General features: G+C 46.2%; 1 protein-coding gene across 4 annotated transcripts in view; it reads right to left on the bottom strand.

Moving 5' to 3' along the window:
- The window catches only part of DAG1 (dystroglycan 1), a 71,196-nt gene that overhangs the window by 5,083 nt on the left and 50,884 nt on the right, over window positions 1-15,229 (bottom strand). For 3 of the 4 annotated variants that reach the window (XM_027585091.2, XM_027585090.2, XM_027585092.2), the window contains exon 2: window positions 14,741-15,122. In XM_027585091.2, the coding sequence (XP_027440892.1) occupies window positions 14,741-15,016 (276 nt within the window). In that variant the 5' untranslated portion in view covers window positions 15,017-15,122. Of the gene's footprint in view, window positions 1-14,131; window positions 14,256-14,740; window positions 15,123-15,229 lie in introns of those variants that run through there. The other variant, XM_027585093.2, reaches the window with a different exon arrangement.

Genomic DNA, 15,229 nt, shown 5'->3' with positions numbered 1-15,229 from the left:
CACACACATCTCGTCCCAGAGAACTGATGCCATGGAGCTCAAGAACATTGCAGGTTTCACAACAGCTATATGCCCTCCACCTACTCGCCCACTTGGCATGTGGAGTCAGGTCCAAGTGTCTCATCCCTCAGCACTCCTTTCCAACCCTGTCTCAGACTTCTCCCTGCCCTCTGTAGACACCACAATTTTGCTCGAGTCATATGCCCTTCCTGCCCAGAAGTGGAAATGCACATGGCCCTGGGTGCAAGGGACAATTCAATGTCCCCAGATGCCTCACTTACAACTACCACGTCAGTTGGACATACATTCAAGTACAGTGGGACACATCTGGATGGCAATTCAGCTAGCCATATCTAACGTCTTAATTAACCCTGCTTTTCAAACCTCAGGAAAAATGGCAACACCCAGGGTGGGGAACTCTAGAACAGTGTTGATCAAAGAGTCCAAGGAGCTCTGGTCTCTCTAAAGGAGAGTTCTTTAGTCTCTCTAAAGGAGAGTTCTTTAGTCAACTAAGTTTGGGAAATATACAGAGCCTACCTCTGTCCTTGGAGAGCCCAGGCCCCAGAAGCAGGCCTTGAGGAGCTCACCCCCTTACTGCACTCAACAGCACCTCCCAGGTGCTCCTATTTTAGGGTAGAAGTCCTTTTCCACAGGGACACTGGTGATAATCAAGGTACCCAAAGGAATGCTGCCAGAGAAACTTCTACCATCAGCTGACAAGAGGGAAGCAAGGCTTGCGTCTTGCTTGGGCTGATCTATGACTACTCTCACCTCTGGGAAACACCTATTTCTGCCCCTAACCCAAGAAAGTTGGCACCCACTCTCTGGTCTAACGAAAGTCACTCTCAGCTCCACGGTCCTGTTCCATCAAGCCCAGAGATAACAATGGCCAAGAGACGGCATGTCTTACTGCCAGCCTCAGCCCAGGGATGGCCCTGCATGGCCACTGCTTTTCAGCAGAGGGACACTAAAATGCTTCTCTGCCCGCAGCAGGAAGGCCAGAGCCATGCCTGCTGGGCTCCCTAGAGGCTCTGGTTCCTCAGGATTCCTCTTGCCAAAAGCCAGGTGCCTGACTGGGAAGGAGACCCATACCTGATCTTCCTAGTCAGGACCCATGGCCAGGTGCATGTCATTCCATCAATCTTACCAGAGACTAGATACTTACTCCCCTATAAACAGATTTCCTACCTCCAAAAACCCACGAGAAGACGTGACATTATTATAAGTTACTATTATTGGGGCTGTCCTTTAGTGACTGCTTCTGAGCCACCGAGATCACAGAGGGTCTATGAATAGCTTCTTTTGTGACACCACAGCAACTCGAGGTGCACCACCATCTACCTAAGGCACCACTAAGAACCCCCTTCCTGTCAGTCACCATCCACTGCAAACACACCCAACATTCAGAAATGGCAAAGTATCTGTAAACATGGGTGTCTTTAAATCCATGAAAAACACTAAATATATTTTTCCTTTAAAATCTTTTTTAGCAGGGCGCCTGGGTGGCTGAGTTGATTAAGTGACTGCCTTCGGCTCAGGTCATGATCCCGGAGTCCCGGGATCGAGTCCCGCATCGGGCTCCTTGCTCAGTGGGGAGTCTGCTTCTCCCTCTGACCCTATCCCCTCTTGTGCTTTCTCTCTCACTCTCTCTCTCAAATAAATAAAAATAAAATCTTTAAAAAAATAAAATAAAATCTTTTTTAGCTACAAAAACAATACTTACTTCCAATGTTTTGGTTCAGTTATATTAAATATGAAAACTGCCACATCCACATATAAGCATGTAAAGCAAAGGCTAAATGCTCTCATTTTGCAGAAAATAGGAAGCAAAGCTGTAAGGCCCAAATGGAGTAGTCATGGAACCATGAAACGTTTTACAACAGTGGGGTATGGCTTGGGGTCCTGAGAGGCGGACAGTAGGTGAGCCAGGGTGTAGCCAGGTTTCCAGCAACCCAAGCATGTTTCCTCACCGCACTCCATCCCAATGGCCACCACTGGGATGACAGCACACCCAGCAGAGAGAGGGCCAAGAATGAAGAGCTCAAGGTGAAGTCATCTAAGGAGAAGCCATGTGTAGAGAAGAGCAAACAGGGCTGGGAGAGAGACCAGGACAGGCTCTGGAAGTGGGTACCAACTGGCTGGCCAGGCCCATGGGTCATCCCTGAGTACCCAGGCGGCTATGCCTGTGCCCAGCCCTATGCATGCCATCTGCACAGATGAGTAAGTAGTCCCAGTGCTTTTCCAAGTCTCACCAGCTACCCAAGGGCACTTTATAACAGAGAAAACTGAGAAGGGCTCCACCTCCTCAAGCCTCCCAGCCTGGCTCAATTCCTATTCTGCTGAGCCCAACAGCCACAGGTCTGCTGCCAGACATTTCCTAAGGAATAAGCCCAAGCCACTCTTTGGCCAAGGCTCCCACACGGCCACCCTCGGAAGACATACACTTATCTGAACTATGCTAAGTAACATTATTACATGCTAATAACATCTAATAGCCTCTCCAACCTGCACTTCTGCCTTCCCTTCTGCAGATCCTGGCTCCTCAAGATCCTGGAGTGCTGGCCATGCCCTGCCACGGGAGGGGTATCCGACCCAGATCTATAAACCTGAAGCAGACAGTCCCCAAGGTCCTGGGTACTCCTCAGACAGGAAGGAAAGGTACCAACCTGAAAGTTCTAACATCCATGCTTCTCTGAGCATCCTGGTATTGGGAATGTGAGGCCCAGGGAGCACTTTAAGTGGCAGTGATTCGCTTCAATGAAGGGCCACAAGGAGCAAAACAAATACGAGCTCTACAAGGAATCCAACCAAGTCACAAGCAAGCTGGCATCTCCGCATTTTCAAGGCCATTTGGGGAAAGCCCCTGCACTGGGAAGCCTGAACATGCCTAAAGGGCTGGCAGTGTGCACAGTCCCTGAAGGATTCCACTAACAGTCCCTCCCTCTTGAGGGCACTCAGTTGAGGGAATGCTCTGAAATCCAACACCTGCTCTACCCTGTCAAAGCAGGAGCCCCTCAGCCCAGGGAAACTCCACACATCTTCCCAAGCTTTCAAAACTTCCAACTTCTAGAACACTTTTCCTCTCAGGGCCGAAGGGCAAAGCAGGATATGAAAGTTCCTCCTGAGAGACCTGCCCCCCTGACAAGCCAGGACTCATAGTTCCCTATAACAAGAGCAGACGCGACAGGAAGCCCCATCTCCAGAAGTCCTTGGCTGAATCCCGGTTCCAGGCAGGCTAAAGCTTGACCCAACCTCAGCCCCGGTTTTCTCATCTGTAAAAAGGGGAAAACAATGGCATCCTTATACAATCACAGGGCCAGGCACATGCTGGATTCTCCGTGGGTGCCGGTTCCCTGCCCACTCCTGGGCTGAGAGGATCCAGTCTGCACTATGAGGCTGCTGCAGCAATAGGCTGAGGGTCCACTCCCCTGTCCTCCTTCTGGTCTTGGACCCAGCACACACTGTGACCTTTTCTCCCTGGTCATCCCCCAAAGCAGGAAGCTCCAAGCATCAAAGGGAAATGGGGAGGCCACAGGAAGGGGAAGCCAGGACTCCACAGGGGAATAAGGCCCTGGGGCCCTCAGGGACTTGCTTGCCTGTTGAGAACTATCTGCCAGGAGTGAATGAAAACCCTGAGGGACCTGGGGGAGGAGAGAACTTGCTGCAGGGGCAACCCAAAGACCAGCATTCACTTCTTCAGTCTCACAAAGATGTGCTCTATCCTGGCATGTTTGCACATGAGATTCAGACTGTCCTTGGAGTCTCTGGGTTTATTTACATAAAGATTTCTGCCCTAGCTGTACCACCCACAACTAACCCTTAATGGCAGGAATGACAGATAAGAGGTGGGAAACAGACCACCAGCACATGTGTTTGGGTGACAGGCTGGTCCAGGTCATGGGACTCTCCCAGGGTTTCAGATCACTCAGCCCTCCATCACCAGATACCAACACTGCCTTGGAATTGTGGGAGGCAAGGCCTGCTAACCTTATAAAGCAGCCACCTTGGAAAGAAGCCTTCAGGCTGCCAGTGGGAACACCTGTAGGGGGCAGAAACTGCAGGAAGAAGGCTGATTTAAGAAAATCATAGGCTCTAGCTCACAGGCTCACACAGAAAGAGCCAGAAATCTTTCCAATTTCAGCAACCCTCAGAGAAGACATGCTTCTGAGATAGAAGGCAAGCCCACCACTGAGGAAAACAAGATCTCCAACTGCCCCACACCCAGTTTTAGAAATCTTGATCCACAAAGTACATCCAAAAACTAAGAATCAAAACCACAAATCTTGGGCAGACCCTTATGAAGCTCCAAAGACTACCCGCCCAGCAATGCCCACAATGAGTCACCATGACCAATGACTGCAGAACTGCCAAGTGTGAAGGTTTTGGTCACTCTTTAGTCTATATTAGCAGATAACTAGTAACCGACTCCTTGTTCAGTTCTGGGGCATTCTCTCCAACTGCCTCACTGCTGCCCTCTCTCACACACAGTAGAACGTCAAACACCGGTTTGATAAAGATACATCATCTGTTCCAAACACCATACAACACAAGCAATATGTCTCATCCCAACTCAGTATCCTTCTAAGCCTTGAGAGAGAGCAAATGGGCAGAGGAACTTCCAGTACCTAACCCTTCATCAAAACGCAAGTTTCCAATACCAAAACCAGATAAAGCCACCACAAAAAAAGAGAACTACAGGCCAATATCTCTGATGAACACAGATGCAAAAATTCTGAACAAAATACTAGCCAACTGAATCCAATAATACATTAAAAAAATCGTTTACCATGATCAAATGGGATTTGTTCCTGGGATGCAAAGGTGGTTCAATATTAGCAAATAATCAATGTGATATGTCACGTCAATAAAAGAAAGGATAAAAATCATATGATCATTTCAACAGATGCAGAAAAAGCACTCGACAAAGTACAACATACATTCATGATAAAAACCCTCAAAAAAGTAGGTCTAGAGGGAACATACCTCAACACAATAAAGGCCCTATATGAAAAACCCACAGCTAACATCATAGTCAATGGGGAAAAACGAGTTTTGCCCCCTAAGGTCAGGAACAAGACAAAGATGACACTCTCATCACTTTCACTCAACATAGTACTAGAAGTCCTAGCCATAGCAATTAGACAACAACAACAAAAATGAGCATCCAAATTAGGAAGAAGTAAAATTTTCACTATTGCAGATGACATGATACTATATATAGAAAAGACTCCACCAAAAAACTACTAGAACTGATAAATGAATTCAGTAAAGTCGCAGGATACAAAATCAATGTACAGATATCTGTTGCATTCCTATACACTAATAATAATGAAGCAGCAGTTCTGAAACAAATAATGCAACATATGTTAAGAAAAAAGAAAAAGAAGAAGAAGCAGGAGGGGAAGCATGAAGGGGAGTAAGTCAGAGGGGGAGACGAACCATGAGAAATGACGGACTCTGAAAAACAAACTGAGGGTTCTAGAGGGGAGGAGGGTAGGGGGATGGGTTAGCCTGGTGATGGGTATTAAAGAGGGCACATTCTGCGTGGAGCACTGGGTGTTATGCACAAACAATCATGGAACACTACATCAAGAACTAATGATGTAATGTATGGTGATTAACATAAAAAAAAATTTAAAAAAAATGAAGCAGCAGAAAGAGAAATTAAGAAAAACAATCCCACTTAGAATTGTACCAAAAATAATAAAATATCTAGGAATAAACTTCACCAAAGAAGTGAAAGACCTGTACTCTGAAAATTAGAAAACACACTGATGAGGGTGCCTGGATGGCTCAGTTGGTTAAGCATCTGCCTTTGGCTCAGGTCGTAATCCCGGGGTCCTGGGATCGAGTCCAGCATTGGGCTCCCTGCTCCGTGGGGAGTCTGCTTCTCCCTCTACCCTTGTGATCTCTCTCGTGCTCGTGATCTCTCTCTCTCGAATAAATAAAATCTTAAAAAAAAAAAGAAACACTGATGAAAGAAATTGAAGACAACACAAAGAAATGGAAGGACAGTCCATGCTCACGGATTGGAAGAATAAATATGGTTAAAATCTCTATACTACCAACAAAAGCAATCTACAGATTTAATGCAATCCCTATCAAAATACCAACAGCATTTTCCACAGAATTAGAACAAACAATCCTCAAATGTGTATGGAACCACACAAGACCCTGAATTGCCAAAGCAACCTTGAAAAAGAGAAACAAAACTGGAGGTATCACAATTCTAGTCTTCAAGTTATATTACAAAGCTGTAGTAATCAAAACAGTATGGTGCGGGCACAAACATACAGATCAATGGAACAGAACAGAAAACCCAGAAGTTAACCCACAGTTATATGGTCAATTAATCTTCGACACAGAAAGAAAGAATATCCAATGGAAAAAAGACAGCCTCTTCAACAAATGGTGTTAGGAAAACTGGTCGGCTATATGCAAAAGAATGAAATTATACCACTTTCTTATACCATACACAAAAATAAACTCAAAATGGATTAAAGGCCTAAATATGAGACCTGAAACCATAAAAATCCTCGAAGAGAGCACAGGCAGTAATTTATGACATTGGCCATAGCTACATTTTTCTAGGTAGGTCTCCTGAGACAAGGGAAACAAAAGCAAAAATAAACTATTGGGACTATAATCAAAATAAAAAGTTTCTACACAATGAAGGCAACAATCAATAAAACTAAAAAGCAACCTACTGAATGGGAGAAGATATTTGCAAATGACATATCCATTCAAGGGTTAGTATCCAAAATATATAAAGAACTTATACAACTCAACACCCAAAAAACAAAGAATCCAATTAAAAAAAATGGGAGGACAGATTCCACACTGAGTACGGAGTCTATCACAGGACTCAATCCCATGACACTGAGATCATGACGTGAGCCAAAATCAAGAGTCAACCACTGACCAGCTAGGTCACCCAGATGCCCCTCAGTGGTCCATTTCAAAGTGGCACAGACTGCTGCCCTAGGATACCCCACTGCTTAGGCCTCTAGCAGCCTTCCCTGGCAAAGTCCTTGTCATCCCTCAGACCCGGTTACTGGCCCTTGACCCTTCAGCTCCCCACTCCTCAGCCAAGCTGCAAAGCTGGGCCAACCTGGAGCCATCTATGGCTGGGTACCATACACAACACCCTAGAGGCACTGACACATGAAGTGATCAAGGCATCCTCTGCGCAGGCCTACTATGTGGTCTCCTCTGCCTAGGAAGATAGGAAATTGTCCCTCTGATGGAGTCTGAGCCTCCAGTCAAGTTTCAGAGGCCCCCATGATACATCAGGGTGATCCTGTATCTGGGCCCTGGACTATGACAATGAGACAAATCTACTCTTTGGCCAAGCTCAGCTTCTGTAAGTGATGCACACAGTTACATGACTGGGCTGCAGGGAGATGGTACAAGTCAACAGGAAGAACCTCTGGCTTGAGACCAAAGAGCCAAAACTTTGTCCCCATGTAAGATGAGGAACGATGGTGGAAGTTGGTATGAGGGGGCTTTGCTTTGCCGAGTAAAGCAGAGCCACACCCACGAGAGACAATCTTTGGTGGACCTGCAAGCCTCAAACCAACACAAGCCTCAAACCTTGCCATTAAGGCCAAGGCCACAGGATCACATGCTGAACGCAACTTGTCCAGTCCAGCCAGTGCCCTTCAGGTCTGAGTTATGAAGCATTTTTTTTAAAGATTTTATTTATTCATTTGTCAGAGAGAGAGCACAAGCAGGAGAGCAGCAGGCAGAGGGAGAAGCAGGTTCCCTGCCAAGCAGGGAGCCCAATGTGGGACTCGATCCCGGGACTCCAGGATCATGACCTGAGCCAAAGGCAGCCACTTAACCGACTGAGCCACCCAGGCATCCCTGAGTTATGAAGCATTTTACCTGATGTTAACTGTTCTCATCTAAAAACAAAAATTAATCTTTTTTCCCCCAAAAGGGACAGCTTAGCATAGTTACAGCCATTAATAAAATTCTCAGAATCAGTCAGTCCCTCAAACCCGTCATCTATTTTTACTTTGTGATGTTCTTTCAGCCCTTGTCAGTAAATTTTCTTTTCTTTCTTTCTTTTTTTTAAACACAGAAGTAAAGTCTACACTTCAGTAAGTATTTGAGTTGATGTGTCTGGGCAAATGTCATTCTTACAACCCACCCCCAAGATGCCTTCCCTCGCCAACCCGCATTTCCCGGTGTGCTATGTTCACAAGGGCTCCATTCAGAGCCAGGGAACACCCACTTGAGGCAGGAAGAAACTGCAGTTCATCTCATGCAGGCGGGGACGCCACAGAGCTCTCAAAGCATCCAAAGAAACAGTCCTTTCATGAGTTCCCCTTCCTGGCCAAAAAGAGTACCCATTGTTCTCGGGGGAACAATTGGGGGCCCACGCCAGCAGCTGAGAGCACAGTCCCAGGAAGGGCTGCTCCCAGTCTGCCGACATCTTGGGCTGAGGGAAAGTCCACATTGTCTCCAGGCTAGGAGGATAAGGGGAAGCGGGAATGAAAAGCCAACCCTGCGGCTCTACCCAAATGAGACATCTGAAGGGGAAGCCAATCACTTCATGAGATGCAATGATGTCTCTCCTGACCACCCTAGAAAGGAGGGGTAAGAACGTCTCCAGGCACGTAATCACTTTCCTCAGCCAGTCCCTCGCTCACTCAAGTCAGAGAAGAGGCACCTGCAGGGAGCTGGAGCCACTCCTGAGGGAGGCAAGAGTCAACGGTGGCCAACTTGGGACAGCCAATGATCTAGCCAACGAAGGCCAAGCTGGCTTCTGTGGGACCCATCCCCACAAACCCTGACAAGGAGGAAGGGTGCTCTAGGGTCTAAAGGCATCTGTGAGAGCAAAGGACAGCTGACCTGGGGTGAGCTTTGCATACAGGTATCCAGTCTGGTCCAAGGGAGAACATGCAAGCACCACCTGCTTTAGAGTATCCTAAGGCCACAGGAGAGAACAGAGTCCTGAGGCACAAGTCTCTCCAGAAGGTCATGCTGGCCCCTGGACCTGGAGGTATCCCACAGCCCCTGCTGGCACCATCAGGTCAATGGAATCCATCTGGGAATTAAGCTGGGGTCGATAACAGCAAATCGATTCTCGAGGCAGAGCCAGAGAACAGTAGGAGAAGCAAGAGGTGCTGGGCAAGCTGAAACTGAACAAGGGCTGCCTGGACACAAAAGGGTGTCAGACATGAGGCAGAGCAGAGAGTCTAGGACCTCAGGGCTACCTCCTCCAGGCAGGTGAGTCCCCTCTTCTTTTATTTCCTTGCGGCCTGGTGTGTAAAGTACAGGGAAGCCCTTGCTTTGGGAAGCTGATGCTACCTGATGGGCACATTTGGCTGATGCAAAGCAATACACCCTCTGCCACTGTGACCCCCCGAGTTGCCACAACCTCCTGAAATAGCATAACCAGGGTTCGATGCACACAGGTCAAACAAGGCTTGGGCACGTGGCCAGGGCAGCTCACTTAGAATGAGACTTACTTTTCGATCCCTTCAATAGACTATTACGACTGCTTAGTCTGTGGCAAATACTGACTTAGTCCATCACCAACCCCCATGCACATCCCCTGACCAGTCACAGCAAGAAGCACAACCACACTATCAAATCTCATTCAATCTCAGGACAGGACCCTGCTCTCCTTGTGAATCCTCATTAGGTAACTCGACCACGTCCAAAATGGTTAGAAGACCAACCCTCACCTGGGAACCCCACATGAGACTCGGACAAGCTTAGTCTCACAGGCTTTGACAATCCAAAGCAAGTTTACAGGGGTCCTGAAGGGGTCCTCATTCCCTCTGCCAGCCCATAAACATCTGAGGAGCTACTATGTGATGGGAGTCAAACATGCAGACTAACAAAAACCAAGAATTTCAAGTACAGAAATTTGCTAAGAAGATAACATAAGGGTTTTGTGGGAAAGCTGCTTTTATCAGGGTGGAAGGAAAGGACTCAAGATGAGCCTGAAACAGGTGACAGGACCCCGGACAACAGAAGAAAGTGTGTGTCAGAGGCCAGGGTAGACCCTGAGCTTGGCATGTCCATGGGGCAAGAAAGAGGCCAGTGTGGCTGGGACATGACATGCAAAGGGAAAGAGGAGACAGAGGAGGCCAGAGGCCAGATCACATGGGCCTTGATCCTAAGTGCAACTCAGTAATGGTTGGGGGAAGGCAGGTGTTAGCAGATTTAAGCTTTACCAAGATAAGGACAACTCTTGCCTCAGTGTGGAAAACAGACTGAGGGGAGGGAGGCAGCCTGGGAAGAGGCAAATAAGTGGTAGCTTGGATGATGGTAGTAGTGATGGACACCATTTGGAAGTCACCTCAACAACGCTCCTTGGGAGCAAGATCTGAAATATTCCTCACATACATAAGAATATCAGGCAAGTCACTAAAAGTCACATTCCCAAAGAATACTTAACGACCATGAGGGAAAAAAAAAATCAAGCTACAGTGAATAAAAAAAGGTAGGTTTAGGGGTGCCTTAGGTGGCTCAGTCGGTTGAGCATCTGACTTGGTTTTGGTCAGGTCATGATCTCAGGGTTGTGAGACTGAGCCCCGTGTCAGGCTCTGCAGTCAGCAGGGAGTTTGCTTGCAATTCTCTCTCCCTCTTCCTCTGCCCCTGCTCTCTCTGAAATAAATAAATCTTCAAAAAAAAAAAAAAAAGTAGGTTTAAAAATATGTCCAGTATGGGGGCACCTGGGTGGCTCAGTTGGTTAAGACTCCAGCTCTTGATTTCGGCTCAGGTCATGATCTCAGGATCATGGGATCAGGCCCTGTATCAGCTACGTGCTTAGCAGGGTGTCGGCTTGAGATTCTCTTTCTCCCTCTGCCCTACCCACCCCCTGCTCTCTCTCTCTCTCAGATAAATATTTTTTTTAAGATGTATTTATCTGAGAGAGTGCAAGCGTGAGCTGGGGGAGGGGAAGAGGGAGAGAATCCCCAAGCAGACTCCTCGCCCAGCATGCAGCCTGATGTGAGGCTCTCCCACACTGGAGACCAGAACCTGAGCCGGAATCAACAACACTCAACCGAATGAGCCACCCAGACACCCCGATAAATAAATCTTTTTTAAGATTTATTTGAGAGAGAGAGAGAGAGAGAGAGAGCATGCACACATGTGCACACCAGCAGCAGGAGAGGCTAAGGGAGAAAAGCAAGACTCCCTTCCCTGCTGAGCACGGAGCCCAATGTAGGCTCACAACCCTGAGCTAAATCAAGAGTCAGGGGCGCCTGGGTGGCTCAGTTGGTTAAGCGACTGCCTCCGGCTCAGGTCATGATCCTGGAGTCCCGGGATCGAGTCCCGCATCGGGCTCCCCGCTCAGCGGGGAGTCTGCTTCTCCCTCTGACCCTCTTCCCTCTTGTGCTCTCTATCTCTCCTTCTCTCTCTCTCTCAAATAAATAAAAAATAAATAAATAAATAAATAAATAAATAAATAAATCAAGAGTCAGATGCTTAACCAACTGAGCCCCCAAGCACCCCAGACTCTAAATAAACGTTAAAAAAAAAAATTACCCTACAACCCAGCAATTGCACTGCTAGGTATTTATCCAAAGGGTACACAGATTCAAAGGGGCACATGCACCCTAATGTTTATAGCAGCAATGTCCACAACAGCCAAAATGTGGAAAGAGCCCAGATGTCCATCAACAGATGAATGGATGAAGAAAATGTGCTACAAATACAAATGGAATATTACTCGGCCATCAAAAACAATGAAATCTTGCCATTTTCCACTAGAGAGTATTATGTTAAGTGAAATAAGTCAGTCAGAGAAACACAAATACCGTATGATTTCACTCATCTTCCGTAGAATTTAAGAAACAAAACAGATGAACATAAGAGAAGGGAAGGAAAAATAAAATAAGATGAAATCAGAGAGGGAGAAAACCATAAGAGACTCTTAACTACAGAAAACAAACTGAGGGTTGCTGGAGGGGAGTTGGGTGAGGGGATGGGGTAACTGGGCGATGGACATTAAGGAGGGCACAGGATGTAATGAGCACTGGGTACTATAAGACTGATGAATCACTGACCTCTACATCTGAAACTAATAATATACAATATATCAATTGATTTTAAATAAATAACAAAATTAAAATTTTAAAAATGAAAAAAAAAATATGGCCAGTATGATTCCAAGTCTAAGAGTCTGTGTGTGTATGATATGGACACCTCCTTATGAACACAGAAAATGATAGAAGAGTTCACTCTGAGTGGTAGGAACCACAAGAGATTTTTCTTTCACCCTTTTCTACAACACATATTTATATATCATTATTATAATGAGAAAATAAAAAAAAGACTTTATATAAATATTTATTAATCATGTTTCACATATAGGGAAACCAAAGGTCCAGAGATGAAGTCATGCTTTCTGATCTGATTTCCCACCCCACACAACCCTGATGGTAAGACTGTCTGGAACAAAGAGTCACACATTTTCATCTGTTTTTCTACAGGCTGATCAGCTACTAAATGGTCTGCTTTCTACAGATAAATGTGCTCAGATAAAATCCTGTTTTCCCAGTAAAATCTCTTTACTCCCCTGGTGAATAAGCCTGTTAAATATTTCTCTGCCGGATACAGCAAATACTGCTTGCTGAACTGATTCAAGGCACCTCTCGTCAAAACTAATCCATGTAAAACATTCCAGTGACAACTGGAACAAGGGCAACCACTACAGGTTTGGCTATTCAGAAGATCAAATTTGAAGGTGGACAAGAACTGTACCTCCAAAACTGCCACTCTTCTTTTTCTAATGGTCAGACTAGCCTCTGGCTTGCTGGGGCATTATGAAGATGACATGGAAAACTTCTACAAACTAAAAAAGCTCTGTGGAACTAAGCCAGGATCTTTAGAGTAATGACCGCCTCTGAGATCGGAAGGCCACCCTGAGAACAAGCCATGACCTAAAGAGAAGGGGGCCAGCAGGGAAAATGAAGGGAGCACAGGGAAGGTGCAGGTAAGGAGTGGGTTCGCCCACATTCAAGGGAAAGCAGCATAGATCTGCCTCTCAGTGGGAAGAGTGGCACAGCATTTGTGACCATGTCTAATCTAGATGCCTGGGGCTTGTGGGTCAGAGAGGAGAAAGTTGGTAATAACCCACCAGAGGCTGTGTGTGCTTTGACGAATAAGTACAATGAAGTGTTGTTATACAAGTTACCAAGCCAGGCCTTAAGAGATTGGCAGCTTCCACTTCCTGTTTCTTGGAATCCAGCTAATTGTGCTGTGAGGAAATCCAAGCAGCCCAGGGAAAGGTCTACGTGGAGAGGAACCAAGGACCCTGACCAATAGCCCTGGCTAAGCTCCCTGTCAACAGGCAGAACCAGCTTGTCAGCCATGAATGAGCCATCTTAGAAGTTGACCCTCCAGCCCCATATGAGCCACTCTAGCTAGTGCCATGTGAAGCAGAAATGAGGTTTCCAGGTGAGCTCTGACTCCCTGAATTCCCGGCCACAAAACTGAGCAAAACAAACTGGGAGTTTTAAACCACTAACTTTTGGTGGTTTAAACACACCAATAGATAACCAGAACACTATGTGTTTGCAGAAGTCTAAAGGCAAAAGAGATATAAAAACTACCATCACAAAGTACAAATCTTGGGATATTTTTAGTTCATTCTGAAGCCACACTTCTAGGGGAAGAATGCTATAGGACAACTATGGCCAAGAGCCCAATGTGGCCTACCACCTGTTTTTGTATGGCCTATGAGCTTAATATGGTTTTTGCATTTTCAAATGATTGAGAGAAAAAAAATCAAAAAAAGATCTTTTGACATGTGAAAATTATATGAAATTCAAATTTTAGTTTTAGTGTTCATAAGTAAAGTTTTATTGGAACATGCTCATGCCCATTCATTTACACATTATCTATGGCTACTTTTGTACTATACTGGCAGGGTTGAGGAGTTGCAATAGAAACCACATGGCCTGCAAAGCTTAAAATATTTACTATCTGGCCCTCTAAGAGAAAGAGTTGACCTCTGCTCTAAGAGATGTTCATAACTTAAGGGGTACACCCTACCCATCATGTGGCCACCGTGCAAACGCACTCAGGATCCAGGGGAAATTCCAAGGACCCACAACCCCAGACAAAGGGATGGTGCTTCTTGACACAAAAGCTTCCTATTCACCTGATTTCCATCTCGGGCCAGCCAAGACATTCTTCTGTCACATGGGTCTCAGGTCCCCTTGTTCTCTGGATTGCTTCCCCAAAGAAGATGGGGCAAGGCTGAAGTCTGCATACTAATACCGGTTCTTAAGTGATCAAATACATTAGTAAACATACAACACCAAATGAAAGCAAAACTCCTATATTTACTTACACCTTATTTTATAAAAATAGGTTCAAATCATCTCAAAGTTCTATATTTCTTGGGTTTAATACCATGGTTAATGAAAGAAGACCTTTTTCTACACATAAGCCCTTCCATCAGACTTAACCCGATGACCATGAAAGTTTCCAAACCACAGATGTAAAGGCTTTTTAATGGTAACACCTTTAAAAACAGGAGCAAGAATAAAAGTTTAGATGCTATCCGGAGATATCTGGGGACCCTCTTGTAAGTATCAGTGGTTGTCCCTCTCTTATGGTAACTGCACAGGTCCTGGAAGAAGTGAGCTCAGAACTGCTGGAACTTAGAATGGAAAGCGAAAAAAACAAAAACAAACAAACAACAACTAAAACCAAAATGCAGATGAGAATTCTTCCCCATTCACATAAGCTTTATATCCAGTCTCACCTTGATGAGTTCTCCATTGGAGGCAATTAAATCCGTTGGAATGGTCACTCGAAATGAGCGCCCAACGACAGCCATGCCATCAGGAATGCCCACCACTGTGGGAACAGCCTCGTGAAGGTCTGAGAGCACTGAGTGCATGGACGCCTCGAGCTGGTTCTCCCAGTCCCTGCCGGCCTCTGAAGGCCAATGGGAGTGAGCCACGGCCACAGAAAGCAGAAGCAGAAAGGTCTTCCCCCAGAGGGGGAGCAGCAGCGAAAGGCCCGCAGACATCCTCATCCCGGCCTGGGTCTGCTCAAGCCGACAGTCTCACTAAGAAAGGAGGCAAGTGACTTGGTCCCAGAGCTGGGTCTTCACCCTCTGCACACCTGCTCCATCCCAGGGCCTGAAAAAAAAGACAGTAGACTCAGACTTTAGCCGACCCCATGGTTTCCAAGTTGTACACGGCAGTTACTACCCCCTAAGGTTAACAAAAACATTTACCCTGAGGTG

The sequence above is a fragment of the Zalophus californianus genome, chromosome 1, assembly GCF_009762305.2.
Source record: "Zalophus californianus isolate mZalCal1 chromosome 1, mZalCal1.pri.v2, whole genome shotgun sequence".
In the NCBI taxonomy this organism is placed as follows: Eukaryota; Metazoa; Chordata; class Mammalia; order Carnivora; family Otariidae; genus Zalophus; species Zalophus californianus.
This window is presented reverse-complemented; position numbering and strand designations above follow the sequence as displayed.